The sequence below is a fragment of the Rousettus aegyptiacus genome, unplaced genomic scaffold (assembly GCF_014176215.1).
Source record: "Rousettus aegyptiacus isolate mRouAeg1 unplaced genomic scaffold, mRouAeg1.p scaffold_m13_p_4, whole genome shotgun sequence".
Lineage (NCBI taxonomy): Eukaryota > Metazoa > Chordata > Mammalia > Chiroptera > Pteropodidae > Rousettus > Rousettus aegyptiacus.
In genome coordinates this window covers 21,387,123-21,413,839 of record NW_023416307.1, presented here as the reverse complement: position 1 = coordinate 21,413,839, position 26,717 = coordinate 21,387,123, and the positions used below count along the sequence as shown (strand labels likewise).

Below are 26,717 nucleotides of genomic sequence, written 5' to 3'. Positions count from 1 at the left end.
ACTGTGCTCTTCATCCTTTCCTTTGCCACCTTCTCTATTGGGTCCTTTTTATAATTTACTCTTTTCTATTATTTTGTTATTTTTAAAATTAATTACGCATAGTTAAAAATTAAAATAATAACAAATTATAATGAAAAATGCTCTCCTTCCTACTCCTAAGTCTAGCCTCCCAGCAACAACCATATTGAGGTTTTTAAACTGTTTCTTTGATATTTTTCTCTGCATTCCTAAATAACATCATGACACGGCTATCTTGTAATCTTTCAATATCAAAGTCATTACCTACTGACTTTATGGAATGGAAGACCAAGATTTAGCTTCCGATTCTAACTCACAATAGAAGTTTCTCCTCCCCCATTTTATGAGGAAGTGCTTTGGTGTGTTTGCTTTGCTATCCATTAAGCTGGGACAGCCTTTTCAATATAGAATTGCATGTCCCTTCAATACTTGGAAATATTCTTGAATTAGTTCCTGGATAGTTTCTTCCTTTTCATTTCCTCTGTTCTCTCTTTCTGGAACTCCTAATAGTGGGGTATTAGATATTCTGGCCTGATCGTCTAATTTTCTTTTCTTCTCCCCATCTCTCTGCTCTTTCTTCTGTTTTCTGGGAGAGTTCTTCAAATTTATCATCTAACCCAAATATTATATTTTTTAACTTCAGTTGCGATATATTAATATTTATTCTTGTTCTTTTTTTATAGCTCCCTGTTCATGTTTCATTGATGTAATATTTCTCTTTTTTTCTGTAAGGAGATTAATTATCTTCTTTTTTTGAAGTTCACTTTTGCTTTCCACATTGTGTTGTAGCTATTTCTTCTAAGTTCTTTTTTTTGTTTGTTTGTTTGATCCTGGTTTCTATCTGTCATATTAGAGGTGTTCCTCAAATGCTTGGTCATCCTTGGCTTTTTGAGTTTAAAAATGAATCTCCAAAAAGTTACTAGAAGTTCTGTGTGCCTAGGTAAGGGCTGTTGGACTAGTGTAGTTCTCAATGGGCAGACCAGAAAGGGATATAGCCATTTCATTGGGAGATCTCAATTGTCAGTCTCCGCAGGTCTTTTCTTTTGAGCCAGCACATTTTCCCACAGACAGCTCTTCCAGTTTCCTGGCTATTGTTACATTAGCCTGGTTGTCTGTGTTCTGGAAAATGAATGGGTATAGTGGGCTGGGAAGTCGCACCCTTTAATATACAGACTTTCACTCTAGCTTTATCCCACTGTTGTGTATCCTTAGATCCAAAGCCTCTTGTATTCAGATTTTCTAGAGTGTAAACCTTCGGTACCCTGCCAGCAAGGTAGATGGAGGCAACGTAGCATTCAGAGACAGCATCTGAGCACCTATCTGCTCCTTTAATAATTATTCGAACAGTTCTATTTTCAGAGCCACTGTTTTTTCCTCTTTCCGAGGTATCTGGTGTCTCTGATTCCTGAGCCTTTCCAGTGTCATGACACATAACTGGGTTTGCTCCTTTTAAGATTCTGTCTCGCTCCCCTGCTCCCTACAGGCATTAGATTTCAATGTCCTCTAGACTACTAATTACCTCTCGCCCATACCTTGCTTTCCATTTTCCAAAATTTAGTCAACATCTTTTTCATCTAGTATCAACTCCTGTCTTGCTTTTTTTCCTTTATGAATTTATTCGCTTTTTATTAATTTACTGTCATTTTAGTTGTGTTTTGGGATGAAACAGAGATAAACATATGTATTCAATTCTCCTTGTTTAGCAAAAGCATTCCTTTCTGTTTTTGAATATCTTTCATCTTCGTTCGATGGCTACAGGAACTGGTAGAATTTAAAACGTCTGCCCCTTTGTTTTCTTTATCTATAGTCTTAATACAACAAAAATATTGAACTCTCTGTACTGATTTTTCTTTGATATTGATAGTTGCACATAATTTTTTTTTTTTTTTTTTTTAATTTACCACATTCTTTTTCTGGATCACGACAAGGCCTGTAGCAGTGTGGCCACACTGTCCTGATAGGACTCACATGAAACTAGTAGAAAGGAAAACCGGCAGGAATAAACATTTATCTATGACTCGGTTTTAAATGATAATGTCGTATTCTCTAACATATTATGTTTCTTTTCTGACTTTCCTCTTGTTTTTTTTTTCAATGTTACGGTTTTTTACGTGTGTGTCTGCTCCCCGTGAAGAATTTTCGGAGGCCCCCTTTCCACATTTACATTTCCCATGCACTTTTATTTTCCATTTTCTCTCTCCTTGTTGACCCGTGCCTTCTGTTGTCTCACCTCCCTGACCCTGTTTCTGTGGCTGCTCTCCAATAATCCCTGCTCCACGCAGGAATGCCCACTTTGCCCTTGAGAGGCTGTGGGCTGTCCTCCTATCCTTGAGAACTTTCCTTATACAAAGAAAACAAAGTCCATCCATTCTCTGGCCTCTTGAACGAGGACACAGCTTTCCTCTCCTTAATTAGCTTCCTTATTAGACCATTAATTTGTCTTCATTTTAATGGGAATTTGTTCTTCACTTAAATGTGGTTTTTCTACCCCCCCTTCCCCCTCCAGAACCTGAGGAATTTCAAGTGTCTGGAATGCATGGTCTAAATAGTGGTGCTTTTCACTTTGCATGCTACAACCTCTATTCTTTCTGGCTCATAATTCCCATCACTTTTATTGGCTCATTTCCTATTTTTATAAAAATTTCTGGGCTTTGTATGCCTAACCAAGAGGCAGCCTTAATTATTTACTCTTACAGTTCAGTTGTAATTATTTAACTTCTAATAGAAAATCTAGCCTCCCCTCCCCTCCTTCCACCCCAGCAAAAGGAAATCTGCCCCCTGGCATGTCCTTAGGTAACTTTCCCTGTGGGACAATCCCTTTCGACTCCCCGGAATGATTCATAATCATTTACATAACGTCGTCGCAGTGTCTTATATCTTTCAAAAGTCCATATTAAAAAAATAATAATAAAACTTCATCTCTAAATGGCTTCCTTTTACAATTAATGAGCAGGAACTGCTCCAAATTAAGCTCTTTGGTCTGAAAAAAGATATTCACTCTTTTACTTTTAGTCTAATTCCTCTTGCCAAAATTTCCTCCAGAGGCCCTGAGATTGGTAGCCCGGAAATGGCCCTGTTATCCCTGCCCTCCTGCTGTTGACACTTGTGTAATCCCTTCGCTTTGACTGTGGATGGACTTTTTGACTCACAGAATTCAGCAGAAGTAATGGGATGTCACCTCTGAGATTAGGTGACAAAAAGACTTGGCTTCTAACTTGGGCGCTCTCTCTTACGCTCTCATTCTTGCTCACGTGCTTGCTCTGAGGGAAGCCAGCTGCCACATGGTAAGGTTCTATGGAGAGGTCAGTGTTATAAGGGAGGCCTCAGACCAAAAGCCTGGAAGGTGCTGAGGCTCTCAGCCTGAAAGCCCATGAGGAAATAAATCCTGCTAATAACCACAAAGTGAGCCTGGGAGTCAGTACTTCCCCAGTTGAGTCTTTGGATAAGACTGCAGTCCCTGACAATCTAACACTGACCTCGTGAGAGGCTTTGAGCCAGAGGTGCCCAGCTAAGACACAGTCAGTTCCCTGACCCACAGAAATTATGAGATAATAAATATTTGTTGTTTGAAACCACTGAATTTGAGAATGATTTATTGTGCAATGATGGAAAACTAATATAGGCTCTTAAGACCAATTTTTAGTCTACACTGTTTAGGTAATTCTTTCTTCTTAATGTCAATTTAATTACTCATTTAAGACTTTCCTTAAATTCCTCTTTGAGAGTAGGGAATGGCAGTTATCAGTCTTCTTCGTAATTACATAGCAAGCGCCCAGCACAAGGCCTGGCACCTGGATAGAAGCTCGAAATATATTTATTGGATTTGATCCTTCTGTCTTTTTTCTCCTTATCATAGTTTATACATTATTCCTCACTTTCCATGTTGCCATTTCTTTTGGGATTTAAGAGTTAGAAAACCTGCTGGTCTAGTCGCCTTGAATGTTCTCCCCTTTAACCTGCTGTCCCTCCTCTAGAACTTCCATGCTGCCATCTCCTTTGAAGCAAATCTTCACGACCTCTCTCTTTCTCAGGGCTTCTCCAGGAGAGTTGAGTCCTTGGCCTTCCCGCTACTGCCTGGACTAGAAGCAGCTCCCTGATCAGCTGTGCTGCTGTGTTTCAACAGCGGACACTCAATCGTCTGTGACTCCCTAACCATCGGCAAACTAAGTAGTGTGTTTATTGTCATTTTAAAATTAAAAAAATTAAAAAAAAAAAAAAAAAAAAAGGTCCGGAGATGAATGCTAAGACTGAGGGTCACTTTGAAATTTAGAAGTGGAATCACTAAATCTCAGGCTTCCTGAAAGAGGAAACAGCATATCATGGAAATGGAAATCCAAATCTGAATCTTGGCCCCACCATGCTGTGTGTGACCTTGTGGAAGTTATTCAACCTTCTTGAGTCAGTTTCTCATCTGTAACGTGGAAATAATTTTTACTTTATAGGGTTGTTGTGACATTGTTCTTGATCCAGTATTCTGTCCATTCCCCATTTAAACTTATATTTTTAACTCTTCTGCAATAGGTACACTTCATAATTATACTGATGGCATCAACTTCTTATTTTGGCTGATAATTTAAATATCGCAAGAACATGGTATATGTAATTGTTAATATTATTATTAGGACTTTCCTTTTATTCATTCATTAAGATACCTGTAAAACCAACAAAAATATTACTTGTCATTGACATTTAGAATCTTCTTCCATTTGCCTTTATTTGGTACACTGCTCAAATATTCTGATGTGATATAACTTTGGTGATTAGAGAATAGACTAATTGGTCTACTGCCTTAGTTAGTTCAGGTTTCTATAACAAAGTGCCATAGATTGGGTGGCTCAAATAACAAATTATTTCTTTTAGTTCTGGAGGCTGGGAAGTCCATGATCAAGGTGCCAACAGATTTGGTGTCTGGTGAGAACCTACTTCCTGTTTCACAGACGTCCACTCTCTGTGTCCTCACATGAGGGAGCTCTCCAGGCTCTCTTGCATAAGGGCACTAATCCCATTCATGAGGGCTCTACCTTCATGACTTAAATATCTCTCAAACTCTGCATCTCCAAATCTCATCACATTGGGAATTATGTTTCGACATACGAATTGTTAGGGGACACAGACATTTAATCTATAGCATCCACCATTTCTAAATGGCTTAGTAGTTCAGAAATGAGACTGTTAGGAAAAAAAATTTCAAATTAAAACATGTCTGCTTCAGCTTAAATAAAAACACTGCTGAAATAAATACTCATGCATATAGAAGAAAAAACCAATACATGTAAATTACCTTAGAAGTTTAGGTTGACATGAAGACAAATCCTACAGAAAATTACATTCAAGATACATTGTCCAAATGTTATTTGAACTTAAGCAACAAGCGCTCTAAAAGTTTTCTGGCAAAAATTTAATACTAAACAAAGAAGACATAAGTATATAGTATAAAGCTTACTAATCTTAGAGGTTTCAAATAGTCATTTGCAACATAGTAAAACTGGGCGCCAAGAAAACCTGAGATATTATGTAGTTCAATGTATTCATTTTACAGAAAAGGAAGCCAGGTCCAGAAAGGTTAAGTGACTGTAAGTGACTGCCTAGTCGAGGACAAAACCAGGATGTGATCCCAGGTCCCTGACTAAGGGTCCAGGACTCTGCATGACACCAAGCTGCCTTTCATGTTTTTGTTTGTTTGTTTGTTTGTTTTTTGAAAGAACATGTGCTCTTTCACTAAGTGCAAAGGGGCCACTGCCTGCTTCTTACCTCTTCCTGGGACTGGTTAAATTGCTGCATTACTTTTTCCAGTTCTTCTGACTTCTGTTTCATTTCCTTCCTCAAGTCTTCTGAAACAGAATCACTATTGTCAATTTCCTTTTTCAAGCGCGATTCAAATTCTACAACCAAATTTTTAAGGTTTTTAATTTCCTTCTCCTTTGACTCAGATTCTTCGGCATACTGGACTCGGGATTCGTGGAGTTTTTTTTCAAGATTGGCAACTTCCAGTCTTAGATCTCTAGTAGCACCTGAGATTAAGTCAGATATCTGTAAGATAAATCTTGTATTAGTTTTTAGGCACTATCTCTAGGTAACTACAGAGTTCTTATGGTTTTAAGAGGCTTATTCTCAATAATCAGTATACTGTTCTGATCAAATGAAAACAAAACCTATGACCTATGCAGTCCTCCAAGACTTTCTTTTTAAAAGTTAAGACTAAAACTTTTATTTTTACCATCTTAAATGGAATCGCGTTAATTACTTGAGCATCCTTGGACAGAGCCATCCAGAATAGCTTAAGTCATGATCAGGTGCTGTCTGGACTCACCATAGGGTAGCTTTGGGAGCTAGAAATGCAGAAAACTGCAATTATATTTTACTCATATTATACCAATAAATTTTTCTTTGAGATTTTTTTTCTTTCTTGTATATGACGACTGAAGGTATCTAACATACTACACTTTCTAGAACAGCACTGCCCAATAGAACTTTGATGATAAAAATATTCTTGAACGTCCAACATGGTAGCCATTAGCTACAGGTGGCTATTGATGATGGTGTGCTCGTAAATGTTTAACAACTGACTCACAAACACACACAAGCCAGATTTGTACCTGATTTCCACAGAGTAAATACTCTCACCATGACCAATTCCAAGCTACCGAGGTGAGTGACATCACTGATCACTGAGTTGGGAAGAAATTTGAGAAACAGGCTCTCGCTTGCCAATATTGGCTAATGAGCACTGAAAATTGGCTAATGTGACTGAGAGGTAAATTTTTAATTTAATTTAATTTTAATTAATTGAAATTTAACTAGTCACATGTGGCAATCATATTAGTACAGTTCTAGAGAATACCAGAATACTTTAAAATATACTGTTTCTCAAGGTGGTACCTCTAGATAAAGAGATGAGAAAATAACTTGGGGAACATTTTTTTCATAGTCGTGAATGTCTTTAGAAGGGAAAAGATTGCTTCTTTTCTCTCTTCTTAAAAAAAAAATAAAACAACAGAAAACAAAACAGGAAGGGCAAAGCTGCTTCTGATGAAATATACCCTTATTATTTATGCTACGGACATTGTCAAATAATAAACATTCGTATAACAAGAAATCAGCCCGTGGAGAATCTAGAAAACGTTGAGAGACCGAAGTTCCAAGGATTTTGTGAGCTATTACTTAAGAATTAAGTATCTAAAATTTGTTCCAAATGTTAAATTTACATTAAGAGTAATTTTTATAAGAAATATATTCACCACACTTAGTAATTTTATAAATTAAATTAATATGTCATTATCTTCACTTAATCCAGGGAGGAAGAGGGTCACCGCTGGTTCTGGATGGGAGTTTCCATGATCCTGAAGGGAGGTGACTCCGAAACAGGGTGGGCTATCTTGGGAGAAGAGGCTCACATAGCCACAAATATGTCTTGATTTTTTAAAAAGGGAGTCAATATTTAAAAATCAAAAGAATGTTGATTTCTCGACTTAGGACTTCTTTTGAAAAACTGTAACCCATGGCAAGTCGGGGTCTGCCTTTTGGCATTTGCCTGCCGATCGGGCCCTGAAACATCTAGAACTACAGCAGTCCGGAGGTGAAGGGGAGGACAGAAGGGGCGCCAAGAGGATCCAGGCCTGGGATGGGGGCGGGGGCTAGGGAGCAAGAAGCCCATCTGGGCGAGAACCCGTTTGGGGGACGTGGAGCCTTAGGTGAGCGGAGGCTCCAAGGTCCCGGCATGTGCTCCACTGTCCCAATAGGACTTCACTTACAAAACATAATTTGAAAGATAAAATTGTCAATTAAAACTTCAAAACAGCATTTGCAGAGCATTAAACCCAAAGCATGAGCACTTTCTGAGTGCTGAGCCCTGGATACCGCACTGGTCACACACTCATGTAGCTGGCCTTGCATATTGTTCACAGTGCACTGTTGGGAGGGCTGTACCACATCCCCCGTACACCAAACGGAGGCCCTTCCGTCTCGTCTGATGTTTAATTTACACAAACTGTTAATGAATTTATTGGAAATATGGTTTCCACTGTATCTTGCTTAATATACACATATATACACACATGCATATATATATATATATTCACAAACCCGTGCATGTATAATACACTCAGGTCTTATAAAAACAGGGAACCTTAACAAAACCTTAAATTATGTTTAGGACACATTGTTTCAAAAATTATGAAGGTGGTTACATTTTAAGATATATTTTCCTTCATTAAAAAATATTTAGAATCGAAAATATTTTTAATTAAAGGAGACAAGTTTCAGTTGTCGGCAAATTTTTAATTATGTAAAACATCTCATTATCTTTCGATGCTGGACATTTGATGTGTTGCAATATCTAACCATGCTAATTATCAGTTATATAATTTATGCTGTTTTAAAAATAAACTTATTTGAATAGAGAAAATTCCATACAAGGCTAGATTGGAGGCTTGTATAATTTATCTCAGTTATTCATTCTGGAGAGTATCCAAACCATCCTACCTATGTGGCTAAAGTGAAAGCATCGCCACCGTGAGGAAAGCTACGGGAGTTATAAATACGATAGTGTTCTTAGGAGGAAATAACCAACACCTACAGTTTTAAATTTGTTAAATAATAATGAAAATCATAATGACAGACCTTCATTTGTAGTTCCTCTTGTTCTTTCTTATATTTTTGGATTATTTCTTGGTGTTTTTCCTTTTCTATCTCAAGTTCCAGTTTAGCTTCTTCCTTTAAGAGAAGAACTTGCTCCTCAAATTCAGCTAAATGTTGGGCTCTTTCCCTGGTGAGTTCGGCTTCAATCTAGAAAATAGCATTTAAAACACATGTAAAGCCATTTTACCTTAACATAAGTAAATAAGGCTTATTTTCAGACTAGTATTTTTAAAATTCTAATGATAATTTTTAAAATTAATCTAATTTTTAAATTCTTGTATTTAAAAATAATCTGACTCAGAATTTAGGCCAGAAAAAATTGACCTTGGGTCAAATATTTCGAGATCTTCTGAGACCTTCTAAGACCTGTAAAATGAGTAGAGAAATTAGGACAATATATTATTACAGTTTTGAGAAATACTAAAAGCTTTGTCCTCTATACATTCATACCATAAACTCAGTCCTTGAGAGCAACCCTATTAGAAAAAAAGATTTTGAGGCCTTTAGACTAAGTTCTACTATTAACTCAGAGGGGATACAAAGTACAAATGTTGAGTTTTTAACGGTCCATTCTTGATGGAGACCATAGGGAGATCTGGAGTCAGAGATGATCATTTTACTGTGATTGAGTCCATAAAGTTGATTAAGGAAAACATAGGTCAGTGATGCCTGTATCCATATTTTGACTCATATAGAATCATAGTGCAGGAAGGGACATTCGAAATCCCCTGGTTCAATTTCTCAAGCTTCCACGAAATGTGGGCAATATAAACAAGGACTTTGGATTCAGATGAAGTGGAGTTTAAATCCTGGCTCTGCTGCTTTCTAGTAGTGTGATCTTAGATTGCAACTGCAATCTCTCCTGGTGGGTTATAACTAAGTTCCCTTGGGGGTTGTTATGTTGATTAAATGGGACAAAACATCTGCATAAGGATCTAGCGGGAGCAGGGATTCGGTAGTCAGTGGAGATGACTTCTGCGCTCTGACCTTTTAGCCTCGACCATAAAATCTGCACCAAACGATTGCCCACTCTGTGCCTCAACACCACCAGAAACTGTAACTCACTCCTTCCCCAGAAGCCGCTCCCATTTTCAGGCAGCACTAAGCATTTGGCAGTTTCTCCTTTAGCTAAGCCAACATCTTTTTCCCTGCGGTTTCTAACCATTGGTTTCAGCTCTGCCTACTAGAACAAGAGAGAATAAATCTATGAGTCCTGGAGTCATTCGGACTTGGGGCTTCATCTAGTGAGATTAGAGACAGGCTGGCTCTAGATTAACATCGATTATTGATTATAAATTCTAAGAGAGCGTAAATGCCAGATAACTTGAGAGAAAAACTGTCAAACCTGACTTACTATGACTCTGTGACTGAGGTTACTATAAGAGAAGGGGAGAGATCAACCTGAATTTCTCAAGGAAACACTGAAACTAGGGGATTAAGAAACAGGAAGTTTGCTAAGAAGGTTTTTCAGAAGCCCTTTAAATTAAATACAATGCATGTAGAAGACCAGACCCAGTGTGGAATTGTCATGTTTATGTTTTTCACATGTTGATAGGAATTGTTTAAAATATCTTAGATGGTAGGACTATGTTTATGTGAAATAAATGAGTTGATGATGCACATAGAAAATATAGACTGCTTTATACAATAATTCATAGTAATTCTGATAATAAGGGAATTCTAATTTCTAAAAAAAAAGGCAAAAATAACATATGAGCTCCAGAGTTACACAAAGTAAAATAAATTATCTTTGTATATATTCTAAGTTTTAATTCTTTTTGCTTTTTATTTATCCATATCCATTTCTAGCTCAAACTCCAACTCTTTGATGAATTCCCGGTATCTTCAGAACATTCTGAATATGTTGTTTTTTCAAATTCCTTTTATTGCTGAAATGTATAATTAGTATTTTATAATGTGTTTAATACTGATGTGCAAAATACTGTCTTTTCACTAATTATTTTCCACTGTTAAGTAAAATAAGGGTTACTTGAACAAAAGCATTGTGATACCAAGACAGCCAATCTGATAACTAAGGGCTACTAAATAACTAACAGGGAAGTAGAATATACAGCATGAATATATTGGATAAAGTAACAATTTGCATTCTAGGCTGGATGAAGTGGATGGCTTGAGATCATCTTACTATACAGAATGACATGCAATTTAAAGTTTATGAATGGTTTATTTCTGGAATTTTCCATTTAATATTTTTGGAACGAGGTTGACCCCGGGTAACTGAAACCACAGAAAGCAAAACCACAAAGGGTGGACTACTTTCGTGTTTTTCAGTATACACCTTAAAAATAAATTATTATACTATTTTCCAAAGTATATATCCTCACTGATTTTCTAGATATTTTCTATCAATTATTAAGAGAAGGCTATTGACATCTCTGACTTTAAATTATGGACTTGTCTATCTCTCCTTTCAGTTTTATCAGTTTTTGCTTAATTTTTAAGGTCTGTTATTAGGTGAATAAACATTATCATGTCCTCTTGGTGAACTGATCCCTTTATCAGTAAATAAGCTTCTTTATCTCTGGTAATATTCTAAATACAGTTGCCCCTTGAACAATGTAGGGATTTGGGGTAGTGACCTTCTTCCCACAGTCAAAAATCTGTGTATAACTTCTGACTGCCCCAAAACTTAACTACTAATAGCCTACTGTTGACCAGAGGCTTAACTAACAGTTCATTAACACATATTTTGTATGTTATATGTTATTATATACTGTATTCTTATGATAAAGTAAGCCAGAGAAAGTAAAATTTTATTAAGAAAACCATAGGGAATAAAAATATATTTATAATATTTATCTGCATGTAAGAGAATCCACCAATACAAATCCATGTCGTTCAAGGTTAACTATATTCTGATTTCTTTGCTCTCAAATCTACTCTGACAGTAACATAGCTACTCTGGCTTTCTTTTGATTTGTGTTAGCATATTTTTCAGATCTTTTCCTTTTAACTTATTTGTTAAAATATTTCTTTATATTAAAGTGCATTTCTTGTAGGCCATATATAGTAAAAGTCTTGCATTTTTACCCAACATGACAATATTTGTCTTTTAATAGGAATATTTAGATCAGGGCTTGGCAAACTGTGGCCCGCAGGCTAAATTTGGCCATGTCCATTCACATTGTCTATGGCTGCTTTTAGCCTACAATGGCAGAGTTGAGTGGTTGCAACAGAGACCATATGTCCCACGAACCAAAAATATTCGCTAACTGGTACTTTATAGAAAAAGTTGGCTGATTCCTGGTTTAGATCATTTACATTTAATTTGATTGTTGATATGATTAGCTTTAAATATATCTTGCTATGCATTTTCTATTTGGTCCATCTCATATTTTTCTTTCTTGTTCTGTCCTCTTTTGGATTGAGTATTTTTTTAACTTCAATTTTATATCCTTTTCTGGCTTGTTAACTAACTATAACTCTTTGTCTTTCTATTTTTGTGTTTGCTTTAGGGTTTATGGAATACATCTTTTACTTATTGCAGTCTATCCGCTAGTAACATATTACTTCATGGATTGTGTAAGAATCTCACAATAGTATACTTTCATTTCTCCTTTCCCAGCCATTGCACTATTGTTGTCATATATTTTGCTTTTACATGTTACAAATTTCACATTAGATTGTTAATATTTTTGTTTAAATAGTCAGTTGCATTTTAAGATATTTAAACGATAAAAAACAATGTATTTATCCACATTGTTACCATTTCTAGTGTTCTACATTCCCCTGTATAATTCCATATTTCCATCTGGTATAATTTTCCTTTTGACTAAACAAATTTTTTTAAAAAACATTTCTTACAATGTGTGTGCTAGTGTTTTTAGTTCTGAAAAAGTCTTTATTTCGCCCTCATATTTGAAAGATATTTTCACTCTGTGTGGAATTCTAGACCAGCAGCTCGCCTCTACCCTCCACATTCTTTCAGTACTTTCAGTACCACTGTCTTCTTTTATTCTCTGGTTGTTTCAAGATTTTATTTTTATCACTATTTTTGAACAATTAGATTATAATGTCCCTTGGTGGGCTTAAGGTTTATTGAGCTTCTTGGATGTCTGGGCTTATAGTTTTCATTAAATTTTAATTTTTTCAGCCATTATTTCTTCAAAATTTTTTCTGTTTCCTCTTCTCTTTCCTGTCCTTCTAGGACTTCAATTACACATATATTAGTCCATCTAAATTTGTCTCACAGCTCACTGATGCCCTTTATTTATTTGTTTTGAGTCTCTTTTCTATTTCGTTTGATTTAGATAGTTTCTATTGGCGTGTCTTCAAGTTTGCTAAACTTTTCTTCTGGAATGTTTAATTTGAAATTAATCCCATTCAGTGTACTTTTATCTTAGACATTGTAGTTTTCATCTTGAGAAATTTAGTTTAGATCTTTTTTATATTTTCCATATCTCTACTTAACATGGTCAATTTTTACTCTAGTTTTTAGACATATGGAGTCAGAGTTATCCTAATTGTTTCATAGTTCTTGTCTGCTAATTCTAACATCTGTATCTCTCTGAAGTCAATTTTTATTAATCAATTTTTCTTCTCATTATGAGTCCTATTTTCCTGTTTCTTTCTATGCATGTCAATTTATTATTAGATGTCAGACATTATGAATTTTACCTTGTCAGATGCTGAATAATTTTATATTCTTATAAATATTCTTCAACTTTGTCCTGGGATGCAGTTAAGTTTATTGGAATCTGCTGGATATTTTTAGGTCTTCTTTTTAAAATCATTAGACTGGAACAGCTCAGCATTTAATCTAGGGCTATTCTCTCCTGCTGTCGCAAGATCCTTCTGAGAAATCTACCCAGTGACCTATGAATTATGGGTTTTCCAGACTGGCTAGCAGGAACAGGCATTATTACTGGCATTGTGGAGCATTTGGTATTCTTCTCTCTAATTCTTTCAAATGGGTCTTTCCCTGGCTTTGGCTAGTTTCCCCACATATATGTACTGATCATACTTATCCTCAATGGGGACTCTCTGCAGATCTCCATTGTTTATTCTCTGTGTAGCTCTTTTCTGAGAACACTATCCTATAAATTCTAGCTACTTTGATCTCTCTCTCTCTCTCTCTCTCGACTCTCAGCAAGGTCTCTTCATCTCAGAGAATCTGCCAAACTCCTGGATACCCACTCCCTGCACTATGGCCTTAAATTTCTTTCAAAGTGCTAAGTTAGGGGTATTACACTAAAATACATTAGGACTTATCAGACCATTTTAAAAGCTCAATGTATTATTTAAAATGAGGTCAAGAGTACAATTCTAAAATGTTCCTAAATGTCATAACTTAGTAATAATCTAAGAAAATATCTGGCTGTTTTCTTTATTATACTACAAAATAATAATCAATAATTGTAAGATTCTCACTTATTGTAAGTATGCTGGCTATAGGAGATTTTTTAATTACAAAATTTTGACTAAATAGTAACACCATTGTGCATTTGGAAACAATTTTAATGTTCAGCATGAACATTAATTTTCTTTCTTCAAAGCAGTACTTGAAATAAACAAAATCCATGACAATTAGTAAATATGTAGTTATTTTTAAAATGTGCAATCCTTGTTGCATAGCAACTATTGATTTTGTTATGTGCTTTTTATATACTCTAAAATAATTAAGAATAGGCACACGTTTCCATCTACTTTTTGAATGTTAAAAGCATTTAAATTTTAAAGTTTATTCTAATATGTGTATTACATATTGTAAAGGGAGCATTTCATTTCTACACAAAGGCACAGTGACCCAAGAAAGAGATGAGAATGTCATATTAGCAATTCTTCTTTTTCATGAGAAAACTTTTAGGAAAATCTTTATTCATAGTATCAATAGCTAACACAGTCAAGACATAATTATTATTCCTAGACTTTACTGGTCTGGATCTTAATTTACCACTAAGCTAAATGATAAGATTTATTAACAAGAAGTCATGTCCTCTCAACAAAATGAAATATTTATTTATATTATAGAAAAATATACCTTCCAAAAAATATATGTGATATAATTAAGTTATTAGAAAGATATTATGGCCTTAGTAAGAACTTAGAAAATCCTACATAGGTTTATTTTCATCATCAAATTAACTTAGCATAGAGCAAGAACATATTACACTTATATTGTCAGATGCCAACACTAACTTGGTCTACTTGCCATGCCTCTACCTCAAGGGGAAGGTACAGTGAGCAGCAGTTCTAGAGTGGGTCATGAAGGCAGAGACTTTAGTAGACTGTCCTTCATGAAAGTCTTTCATGAGGTGTGGCCATGGAGATGAGGAATTTCTACGCAAGCAAAGGCAGGAAAGTTTATTCTATCCATCTAAGAAGAGCTAAGGAATTTGAGGGAAGGGGAACATCTGTGAATCTCTATCCACATTAACTTCATCAGTGAAATTTCTGAGCCAAAGATGAAATGTTTACAAATCTCTTTGTACATATTGCCAAACTGCTCTCCAAAAGGTTGCTGTAATTTCCAGTTCCTTAAAGAGTTAGTATGAAAGGCTATCTCATTAGACCTTTGTCACAGTATAAAAACAACTCTATCAGTTGGATGGATGAAAAATAATCTCTCATTGTTTGAATTTTCATTTTTTAGATTGCTAGTTAGGTTGATCATCTTTTCGTATTTTTAAACATGTATTAGTAAAGATAGGGGAAGTAAATAAGAATAGACTAGCTAATTGAGTACACTGAGGCTAATACAAATTAGAATTAAAGAAATGTGGGTTTTAGACAGGAAGGAAAAGAAAATGCACATGCTAAAAAATAACAATGAGACACTTAGAGAAACTTTATATTCTCGAATTTTAATTGTTACCCATATGAAATGGTTGTTATAGTGATAATTTTTGTTACAACCTGAATGTGCTGTCCCTGAGGGACAAGGGAAAGGGGACTGGTTTATGGAGGGCCAAAACTGGCTGAGTCTGGCCAACTGCATGAAGAGTCAAGTGAAAGTGACAAATTTAGAAGTGACCTGAGCCAGCAACAATACCTAAAGTGTTTCAATCTGGTGGATAATATTGTAGAGAATTTCAAGTGGAGATGTTGGTTTGAAAGAGGCCATTGCTTGTTGTTTGAGGTTACAAGTAATAGGGTCTAGTCACCAAGGAGAGGAATCTGATAATAACCAAACTGGGTGTCAGGGCTTCGACCAGACCCAGTGTAAGGGCTTCAATAACCAAACTGGGTGTCAGGGTTTCGAATTCAAAATAAATCTAAATTTCAGTAGCCAGCTCTAGTTCTAGATGCAAATTTAAGACACAATCAGAAAACCAAGGCAGAAGGTTAGTGTTAGGGATGACTACCAGTTGCGGAAGAAAAAGAGTTGGGAGAGTTTTAGTATATTGTGCAGGATAAGGCCCAGGGATCAATCAACGAGTATCAAGGTTATGAGAGGGAGATGATGGCTATAGACTCAAAGACTACAGCTGAACATGGCCTGAGAAGGTAGGAGCTAATAATTTTTAAATATTACATACTTGTATTCTTTAAAATTAATAAAGTAATTCATATTCATTGTTGAAACTTTAAAAATGATAGAAAAGTCCAAAGACAAAAATCGATGCAATTTTTTTCATATTCTAAGAGCAAACATTTTTTGTAAATAGCAAGCTAAATATTTATTCATTTCACACTGTCAAAAGTTCATAATGAAACAATTTTAAGTAATTTTCCATTCTTTTACATTATCTTCTTAAAAGCTAAGAAACTATAAGAATGAAATATTACCCTGCTTTTTTTCAAATGTAGATTCTGTCACTTTATGAGAAAAAGGTAAACATTTTAAAATAAATATTACACTTTTACATAAGAAATAAGGGCTATCTTAACCTCACAAGATTTTAAATTTTGTTTTTACTTTTTTATTTCCATTATATTGTCTAATATTTTGGAAAAGATATATGTCATAAGCATGTTTGGATTAGGAAATTCCAGAAAGAATCATCAAAAGTGTACATAGAAGCAAAGAAATCTATTTGGAATAGTCTTCTGGAAAACGAACAGAATTTTTAAAAAGCAAATAAGGCACATGCTGGTGAAAGTCACATTATCGTTACCTTCTCCCTCCAGTTATCATCATTCAACAGCTCCTGTCTAAGGGTTTCCTGCAGCTGCTCGATGCTTTTCTGATGTGAAATCAGCATCAATTCCCTGAAAACCATAAACCCGACAAATGAGTCAAGACTCATCCCTAACATTCTTTCTAAATTGCACATCTTGGCTCAGAGAATATAATTTCATAAGTTAGTCTGTTTATTCTTTTTAGCAATATATATGCTGCTCTTATATATCATTTGATCTGTTAACTGCAATTTACAAACAGTGCATATAAGGTAAGTATTTTATCAGGCTTAATTTTTGCATAATAAGTAATGTTATTTTTGCATGAAATAGTAACAACATGAGGGGAACCACAAATATAATAAAATGCTATACATTGTGGTTCCAAAGGTTATGACTACATCCTAACACTAGACAATATTTTGTTCCTTAAAAAAAGAAAAATATGTTGGGATATGCCACAAAATTAACACGTTTGTGGTTCCTGCTAGATTTACTTTTCCTTTACTTATCTCAAATACTAATAGGAACAAACAAAATTAAGTAAAAGGTAATGTCTGAGTTGTGGTATAGTACAAAACATATTAGAAAATTGAAAACACAAAGAACATTTTAATATTTTAATTTACATAATCTTACAGCTTAGTTTATGATCCTTTGGGTGAAGGTAAGTACAGGGAATTCTGAAAACTTTTCACAGGGCACAGAAATTAAGCCTTTGACTATCACAAGTAATGGCAAAAGCTTGCTTGTTGGTTAGAGCTCCTTCCGCCTTCTATAATCACCATGACCCTTCTTATTTTCTATGCAGATGATTCTTCTCCATTATTTAGTCCTCCTTCTAATCCCTTTGCTTTCCATCATCGACCTCTTCCTTTTAGTGCTGATCCTTTTTCCTCAAACTTGTGACTCTCATTTATAATTGCCATTGAACATCTCTCCACCCCAATGATCCATCAACACCAAAGATTCCACACATCAAAAAGCAAATCCACAATTATCTCCTGCAATCCTGCCTTTCCATTTGACTTCTGAAAACCTTTAACAGTCAAAATCGTTGGCTTAAAATTCCTGAGTCATCTCCAACTCTTCCTTCTTCTTGTTCTACCACATTCATTCAATAACAAGTTCTGTGTCTTCTGTTTCCGTGGTGTGTGTCAAACTATGTCCTCCCTTCTTTCTCACTACCAACAACCTCATTAAGATTCTTGGCTTTATCTCTCACTGAGATAATGTAATAGACTCAGTCTATCTGTTGATCTGTATTCCAGCCTCACTCATAATGTTATTAAATATGTTTTCATTGTAATGAAAATAATGCCTACATTTCTAGTCTAGAAAACTTTAAGGACACAAACATAAGAAGATAGTTTGACTGATAACCAGGATTATGAATATCATTTGAGGGAAATCGATTGAAAAAACAAAACTCTCCAGACTTCACTTTCCAGAAGTGTGTTGAACTAGGTACTTTGACAATTGTCCTACTGAAAATAAGTAAAATTATATTTTCCTCTTTTAAAAAAAAGTCTTTGAATTCATCAATGAGCTGGACAGAAAGTGAGAAAGATGTAGAGAATAAAACTCAAGTGAAAGAACAGAAAAAGAATATCAGTGGAAAACTGAAATCTGAATAAAGTCTATAGGTTAATTAATTATATTACATCAATGTTAATGTCTTAATTTTTACAGAAAACTGGTTATGCCATGATTATGAAGGATGAGCTAAAGGGAAACATAACCTCTGTACTATCTTTGTGACTTTTCTGTAAATATAAAATTATTACAAAGTAAAGGTTAAAAAATGAAAGGAAAGAAAGAGCCTCAATAATAAGTATAGCATTGAAACTTGGTAGGAAGAACACCAACATTTTTAGGAGAAATTTATCTTCAACCTGGCACTCAAAGAATTTTTACGAATAAAGATTCAGGACTGATGAGATCATAATTTTTAAAATTACAAAACTATTTTTAAAAAACCAGAAGAATAAGCAGACACAAATGATGGTATGATCAAACTCATAAATTCTAAAGTACTGAATATAAAGTAAGGATGTTCAACATGGTAAAAAAAAAAAGATTGATTTAAATGATTAATTAAATTTGAAAAAGAACCAAACCGAACTGGTAGAAATGACAAATATGATCATTGAAATTGCAAACTCAGTAGACAGTCCAGTAGCAGATAATTCATAGCTGAAAAATGAAGTAATAAACTGAAAGAAATATTCAAGGAAATTATACAGAGTACAGTACAGGTGGTCAAAAATATAGAAAATATAAAAGAGAAGTTGAAAATAGAGTGAAAAGATCTCTCATATATCTAATTACCATTTCAGAAGCAAAGGAGAGAGAAAGCGGGAGAAAGTGGTATCTGAGGAGAATTCCAGATTGATAAAAAACAACCACCCACAAATCTAGAAGCTCAGTGGATTCCAAGGAAGATAAATAAAAGGAAATCCAAGCATATGGTAGTGGAGCCAAAGAACATCAAAATTAAAGGGATCTTAAAAGAAGCTGAAGAGAAAAAAACTAGATATCTTTAAAGGAGTCAAATAAACAAAAAGCTTATTTTCCAACAAAAACGAAGAAGCCAAAGACAGCAAAATGATATGTTCAATGTTCTAAAAGAAATCTACTTAAAGTTGAATACCCAGAAAAACTATCTTTAAGAATGAGGCTAAAATAAAGTATGCTCAGATAACTAAAATCTGAATGTTACCACCAGCTAAAGGACCTTTACTAAAAGAGCTTCAAAGAACATGGTTTTTAGGAAGGAATATATTCAGAAGGAAGGTAAGACATGCAGGAAGAAATGGTGAGCAAAGAAACTGGCAAACCCACAGGCAGGGAGGGCTTCCTGGGCATGTGATCGGGTCAGCCGTACAGGGCCCATTCTCGGAAGGGGGACCTGTGCTTCAGGTTTAATGCTTTGGGTTCACTACTGATAAATTCCGAATTGTTCTGTCTTTGACTTTGTGTTTTGGTAAGTGGGGTCTGACAGGACAATCAAGCATGTGCCAGGGGCTTGGAGCCTCCGCTCAGACAGAGTCCTACCTCCTGCCACCTCCCTCACTCCCCAGCATGGTTCTCGACCCCCTGTTCCCTGGCCCTGCTCAGCACCTGCTGCAGTCCTCTGCTTTGGGTGGGGGCCCCGGCCTGGATAGAGGCTTGAGGAGTGTGGAGGTTGAGCACGTGCACTCCCTGCGCTGAGTCATGGGGCCCTGGAGAGGAAAAAGCTGCTCTTCGGCTCTTTGAACAAGGGGCCATATATTTTCATTTTGCACTAGGCCCTGAAAACTATGTAGCCAGCCCTGCATGTAGGTAATTGTAAACAATATCATCCGTATGAAATACTAGTTCTGACTCTGTGTAATTAATGAGGCTAACGAAAGGGTGGAACTAAAAAGACTAGACCAAAATGTTAAATGTATGTTAGGATGGCAACTATCAGAGCTCGAGTGTTCCTAGGTCCTTCCATTATTCAAGATGAGTTTGAGATATTAATTTTTTTAAAGATAGAGAAGTAGTAAAGAAAAGAAAGTATGCAACTACGGTAATATCAGACAAAGTAGATTTTAAGACAAAAGTCATTCTGGGTTGATAATGATAAAGGGTTAATTCGCCATGCATATTCTAAACTTACATGCACGCAGTAAAATAGCTTCAAAATATATAAAGCAAAATGTTATAGAACTGTAATGAGAAATTGTCAAATCCCCACTGTCGTGGCTGAATTCAACATACCTCCCTTAGTTACAGTAAGTCAATCTGAGACCACCATATGAATCCATGGAAGCATACATTGCATAACTCCAGGCAATATGTGAATGGCGCTCCTGCAATGTGTACTGAAGCAACCAGGGTCGAGCAGACAAATTAATTCCATAAAAATATAGAAGATTTAAACAATACAAATAATAAGATTAATTTAAAGAAATATGTAGGACCCTAACCCCACTTACTGGAAAAGTACATAATTATATTCCAGCTCACACGGAATTGACTACATACAAGCCAGAAAGTAAATTTTAGCAATTTCAAACAATAGTTATACCATAAACCTGTATAGTCTAATATGGTAGCCACTGAGAACCTAAAGTGTAACCACTTCAAACCAGGCTGTGCTATAATTGCAAAATATATACCAGATGTGAAACTTGGTACAAAAAAATCTAAAATGTCTATGATAAGTTTCAAAGATAAGTACATATTTAAATGATAATTTGTATATATTGGATTAAATAAAATATTAACATTGATTTTGCCTGTTTTTTTTCACTTTTAATGTGGCAATTTAAACATTTAAAATTACACTTGTGACTCGCATTTAGACTTCTACTGAATAGCACAGTTATTGTCCATATTATTTGAAAACAAAGGAATGTTGATAACAAAAGATATATTTCTATGTATTTGGAAATTTAAAAATGTATTTTTGAATAAATCCTTGGTCTAATAAAAATCATAACTGACATTAAAAATACTTAGAATTGAACAACAATGAAGTTGCTACATAGCAAAACTTATAGAATACAGCTAAAGCGGAAATAAATTGTGGTATATTTTAGAATATAGTTGAAAAAATGAATGATTCTCAGTCACGAGCACTATCACGGACAATTCCCACAAACGCAATCTTGAAGAAAAAAAAAATCCCTGAGTAATACATATGATTTTATTTCTATGAAGATAAAATATATGTAAAATTGAACAACTTTTAGGAATACAAATATACTTGGTAAAATTATCAAGCAAAGCGAAAGGACAGTGGGTGTCACTGGTTTTTGCAGACGCTCTTTATTTCTAGGTTGTTGAGAACCACGAAATGCAGCTTGGTGGTTTCCTCCGAGGAAGGGTGCAACGTGAGAGAATTAGGGAGAAGCACAGGGACTTCGAGCTAACGTAAGGTTCTTCTTCCTAAACTGAGCGATCGATCCACAGATGTTCTTCTTTGTACTGTGCACCTCTATACACCTTCTGTGTATCTACTCAATATTTCTAAAAACAACTAAGGATAAAGGCTGAGTACAGAGTAGAATGGGTATGTGGAGGAAAGAGAATGAAAGGAAACACGAAGGTGAGGGGATGGGCAGGTGAAGACTACTACTGCGGGCTTTGCCGACCACCCTGCACACTGTGAACGAGGCAGCGTTATCGGGCCCTTGGAGGGGCAGAGGGAATTAGCAAGGCAGGGTCCCTGTCTAAATGGTGCTCAAAATCCAGCAAAGCAAAAGGAGGATTCGTCTTTTAAACTGAGAAGCAGACCCAGCAGTTTATGATGCTTGCTCAGCAGTCGCTAGGCTGGAGAAAAGAAAGGGAAGCAGAAGGAACAAAGAATGAAGACAGCAGAAGTGGGATTACCTTCAAAATCCCATTTGTGGCTTTCCTCAGAACATGTGCTCATTCCTGTCTCCTTTGCAGACTCACCTTCCTCCACCTGTCAATTAAATATTTGTGTTCCTCAGCATTTTGTTCTGGACCTCTTTCTTTTCTCTCTCTCTCCACTCTTTTTCTAGGTGATCTTATCTAGTCCTATGGTTAAAATGCAACGTAGATGCTGACAGCTCCCAAATTTTATCTCTAGCTCAGATCTGTTCTCTGAGTGTCTGACTCATGTATCCAGCTCTCCACCTGACTGTTCTACTTAATATTTCAGAGACATCTCAAACTTAACATGTCTGTAATCTAAGAGGCTTACAATATCAAAGTCTATTTTTTGCTCATTAGGTGTCATCTGCTGCTCTGCTTCTCATATTTTGTTCCAGGATGCAGCCTAAGGAGCGACTCTTACCCGGAAATGCTGATTTTGTAGCTCTCAGAAAAGAAACATCGCCCAAATGTAGAATTTTAAAAGCTTCTGCTCCATATTGGTGCACATTACTTCTCTCACCGTTCAGAGGCAAGAACAAAGTCTAATGGCCATGTCAGATGTCAGTCAGGTACGGGCACACAGTCCTCTCACTGTAAGGTGCACAGTAAGTCACCCGGCACCAGGTGGAGTCTATCGCATCTCCCAAATCCCACTGGACACCATTTTGAAGATTCCTGTCCTGGTGGGAAACTTCCCTTCCTTAGACTATCAGAGTTCTTTCACATGGGAGTGATTTCTCAGTTCAGTTTTCTCCATAGCTCCTGGGTTTCCTCTCTGATATATACTTTCTTTTCCATCCTCTATCTTGGCCACATTAGAAGAGAGCACTAGAGATATTTTTCCCTGTTGGGAAACAGCTTTCTCAACTTCCTTCCTTTCCACAGAAGATTTACCATGGCAGCGTGTGGGGGTGGGGTATGTGGTTTCAAGAAGACTTAAAAAAAGATTTCTTGAGATATAATTGACAAACAATAAACTGCAAGTTTGAAGTATATACAGAGATGAGTTCTGACACGTGTATAAACCTGTGAAACCATCATTGCAATCAAGAAAATGAATACATCCATCATCCTTCCAAGTTTTCCCATGTCCCTTTCTAATCTCTTACTCCTGTCCTCTTACCCCAAGGTAATCAGTGGTTTGCTTTCTGTCACTGTAGATTAGTTGGCATTTCAGAATGCTATATACAATTCTCTATATTTCATATAGTATATTCTTTTATTCTGTCTGGCATCTTTCACTCAGTATACTTCCTTTTAGATTCCTCCATGTAGTACCATGTATCAACAGTTAATTCATTTTTATTGCATTGTATGAATATATCACAATTTGTTTATCCATTCACCTACTGATGAATATTTAGATTGTTTCACAGGTTTTGGCTGTTACAGATGAATCTGCTATTAATAGCTGTGTACAGGTTTTTGTAGAAATATTCCCTTTCATTTTTCTCAGGTAAATACCTAGGAGTGAAATGGCTGGGTAAGAAGGTAAGTGTATGTTTAACGTTTTCAGAAACTTTCAAACTGTTTTCCAAAGAGGTAGCATTGTTTTATAATTAGGTCGACCATAAAGTTCAAGTCTTCTGCAGCCTCACTGATTTTTCCGTCTACTTGTTTTATCTGTGATTGGGAGAAGGCTACTGAAATCTCTAACAATAATTGTGGATTTTCCTACTTTTTATGTTTCTATCAGTTTTTGCTTCATGTGCCTTTAAACTATATTATTAGATGTACAAACATTTAGGATTGTTATGTTCTCATGATGAATTGATCTATTACCATTTTGAAATAAATTTCCTCTTTCCTGGCAATATTCTTTGTTCGAAAATTTACTTTGCCTTATATTAATAGACATATTCCAGCTTTCTTTTGATTAATGTCAGCATGGGATATATTTTCCCATTCTTTTACTTTTAATCTATTTGTGTCTTTATATTTATAAGACTTTCCCTGTAGACAGTATATAGTTGAATCTTACTTTTTCATGCAATCTAATAATCTCTGCCTTTTAATTGGAACGTTTAGGCAATTTATATTTAATTAAATTGTTGACATGATTAGGCTATCATCTTGCTATTTGTTTCCTATTTGTCTCATCTGTTGTTCCTTTTTTATTCTTTCTCTGCCTTCTTTTGAATTTTGTATATATCTAATGATGTAATTTTATCTGCTTTGTTGGCTTACTAGCTATAACTCTCTGTTTAATTTTATTAAAGTAATTGCTATAGTGTTGATAATACCCATTTTTAACTTATCTTATGGTTCTGGTAGGCGGAATAATCACCTTCAAAGATATCCATGTCCTAATCCTCAGAAACTGTAAATATGTTACCTTACATGGCAAAAGAGACTTTTCAGATTTGATTAAGCTGAGGATCATGGGATGGGGAGATTATCTTGAATAAACTGGATGTACCTTAAATGTAATTACTAAGGTCTTTATGTGAGAGAGAAAAGAAAGTTAATGTGGGGGAAGGTGATGCTGTGACAACAGAAACAGGTTAGATTCATGGGGCTGGGATTCAAGGAATACCAGTAGCCTCCAAACTAGAAAACACAAGGAATGGGTCCTTCCCTGGAACCTCCAGAAAGAACCAGCTCTACTGACACCTGGATTTTAGTCCCTTAACGTTAATTTGGACTTCCGACCTTCCGGAATTGTAAGATAATAAATCCATGTTGTTTTAAGCCACTAAGTTTGGGGTAATTTGTTATGGCAGCTATGGAAACTAATACAGTGGTCTAATCTTAAACTTTGGGTATAAGATTATAGAATCTTATAACAGTAATCATGATCAAATAAAGAGCGGCAGTCGATATAAATAATGTAGCACTTCACCTGGTTTTCAAAATGTCAGTATCATAGAATGAATGTGGCTGGCCATGTACGTGGTAGAGTTCTGACAATTTCATTCACGTTATTTCTTGAGCTAAGTTTCCTATTTGAAAAGAGCTCTTAATGATTAACAAATTCTAAGGGCATTTCTAGATGGGTGCCTGTGAGTAGATTATAAGTTACTCTTACTTTAAAATGGATGGTACTGAATATTTGAGGTGATCAAATTTTAGTCTCCCTGGGGATAGTTATAATTTCGATACCACCAAAATTAGAATCCATTCCAAATACATTCCTCTGATGGATCTAGTACAAAACACCACTGTTATATATATCCTTTTAGAACAAAACTGTGAGAGTCTAGTAGATTATGGAAGCTAGAGTATTGTAGGCCAACGTTTAAACAAGGTTAATAAAATGGTAATTATTCACTAAATTTTCAAAGAATTATGAAGTTCCTTATGGTTTCTGTACAAAGTATAAGGTGTTTTGAGTGAGCTGTTAGAAAAATTATGAACTTGCATCTATGATGGTAAGTTTGCTTGATATTTATGGCTACAGAAATAAAGACTTTCACATACCTGTGATTCTTGCTGAACCTCTGTTCCTGACACTAACAACTCTAGAGTATGATTCTTTCATGGGACACGGCAGACAGCAAGATAATGCATGGTGTTATAAACACTTACTGTTCTTGATTGGCATGGACTGGGCATTGAGTGCCACATATAGAGATAATTATATGTGTGAAAAGATAATCTTTATTCCAAAATGTAAAAACCACATTTATACAGTACAACAATGGAAGAGCTTGCACATTGCTCAGGAATAGAAAATATCCTAACACATTGATAAAGAAAAAGCAATCTGTGTTGAAAGGAACTATCGAGGGTCAACTTTGACTCTAGTGAGACTTTCTGCTAGAAATCCAGAGGAATGATAAGAAATAAAACATAACTTCTAGGGGGCATATTCCATATTTTCTATGTTATAAACAGCTGAAAATGGTAGCTATTTTTCAGTATCATACAGATATCCAATTTCCTCTCCAGAACCATTTCTAGAGATATTGCTGCTTTAGAATTATAGGAAATGACACAGATTTAGGTCCTAAATTTGGGTTTCACTAAGAATACAATAAAGATGATTATCACTAGAATCCAAAAGTTTGAATTGTACTCCCAGCTCTGATTTTGTGGCAAGTTAGAAACTCTCTGGGCCTGAGAAAAACACTGAGAGCTGCTGAGTTTTAGATCCTGTGATCAGTGGTTTGATTGGAATTAAATTCCTCCTCATCTATCCATCCATCCATCCATCCAGCAAATATCTGAGTGCCTACTGTGTGTCAGGTATTGTTTTAGTCTCTAGTGATACAGTAGTTTTTTCCCTGACAGTCTTTGGAAATACATTAGTGCAATTTTCTAATTTTTAGAAGAGATGAAGATCCTGAGAGGTAAATGACTATCTGAAGTGATGTTATTCGCGAGGCAAAGCAGGCTCCAGCTTACACCAGCCCGGGGCTCCCTACAGTACGTTTTGCTGCCTTAACTTTTCACATTTGAGATAAACGAGTGGTTATCCACAGCATTCTATCCTGCAATTTTCCCAGATTTTTTTTTTTTAATAATGGTTTTGGAGGTGGCACAATAGGCTAATTTAGGATCTACTTGCAATTAATAGTATTTATTTTTAAAACGTTCACTTTTAAATTCTTAGACCAAAGAGAATCTAGTTTCTTATATATGTGCAGAAATCGAGATTCCCTTAA

The 26,717-nt window shown here is 35.5% G+C and overlaps 1 protein-coding gene across 3 annotated transcripts in view; it reads right to left on the bottom strand.

Annotated features, from left to right (window-relative positions):
• The window catches only part of LEKR1 (leucine, glutamate and lysine rich 1), a 155,569-nt gene that overhangs the window by 10,828 nt on the left and 118,024 nt on the right, over positions 1-26,717 (bottom strand). For all 3 annotated transcript variants that reach the window (XM_016143430.2, XM_016143435.2, XM_036219152.1), the window contains 3 exons: positions 16,734-16,827; positions 8,638-8,802; positions 5,770-6,048 (listed from right to left, as the gene is read on the bottom strand). In XM_016143430.2, coding sequence (XP_015998916.2) covers positions 5,770-6,048; positions 8,638-8,802; positions 16,734-16,827 — 538 coding nt within the window. The remainder of the gene's footprint in view (positions 1-5,769; positions 6,049-8,637; positions 8,803-16,733; positions 16,828-26,717) is intronic.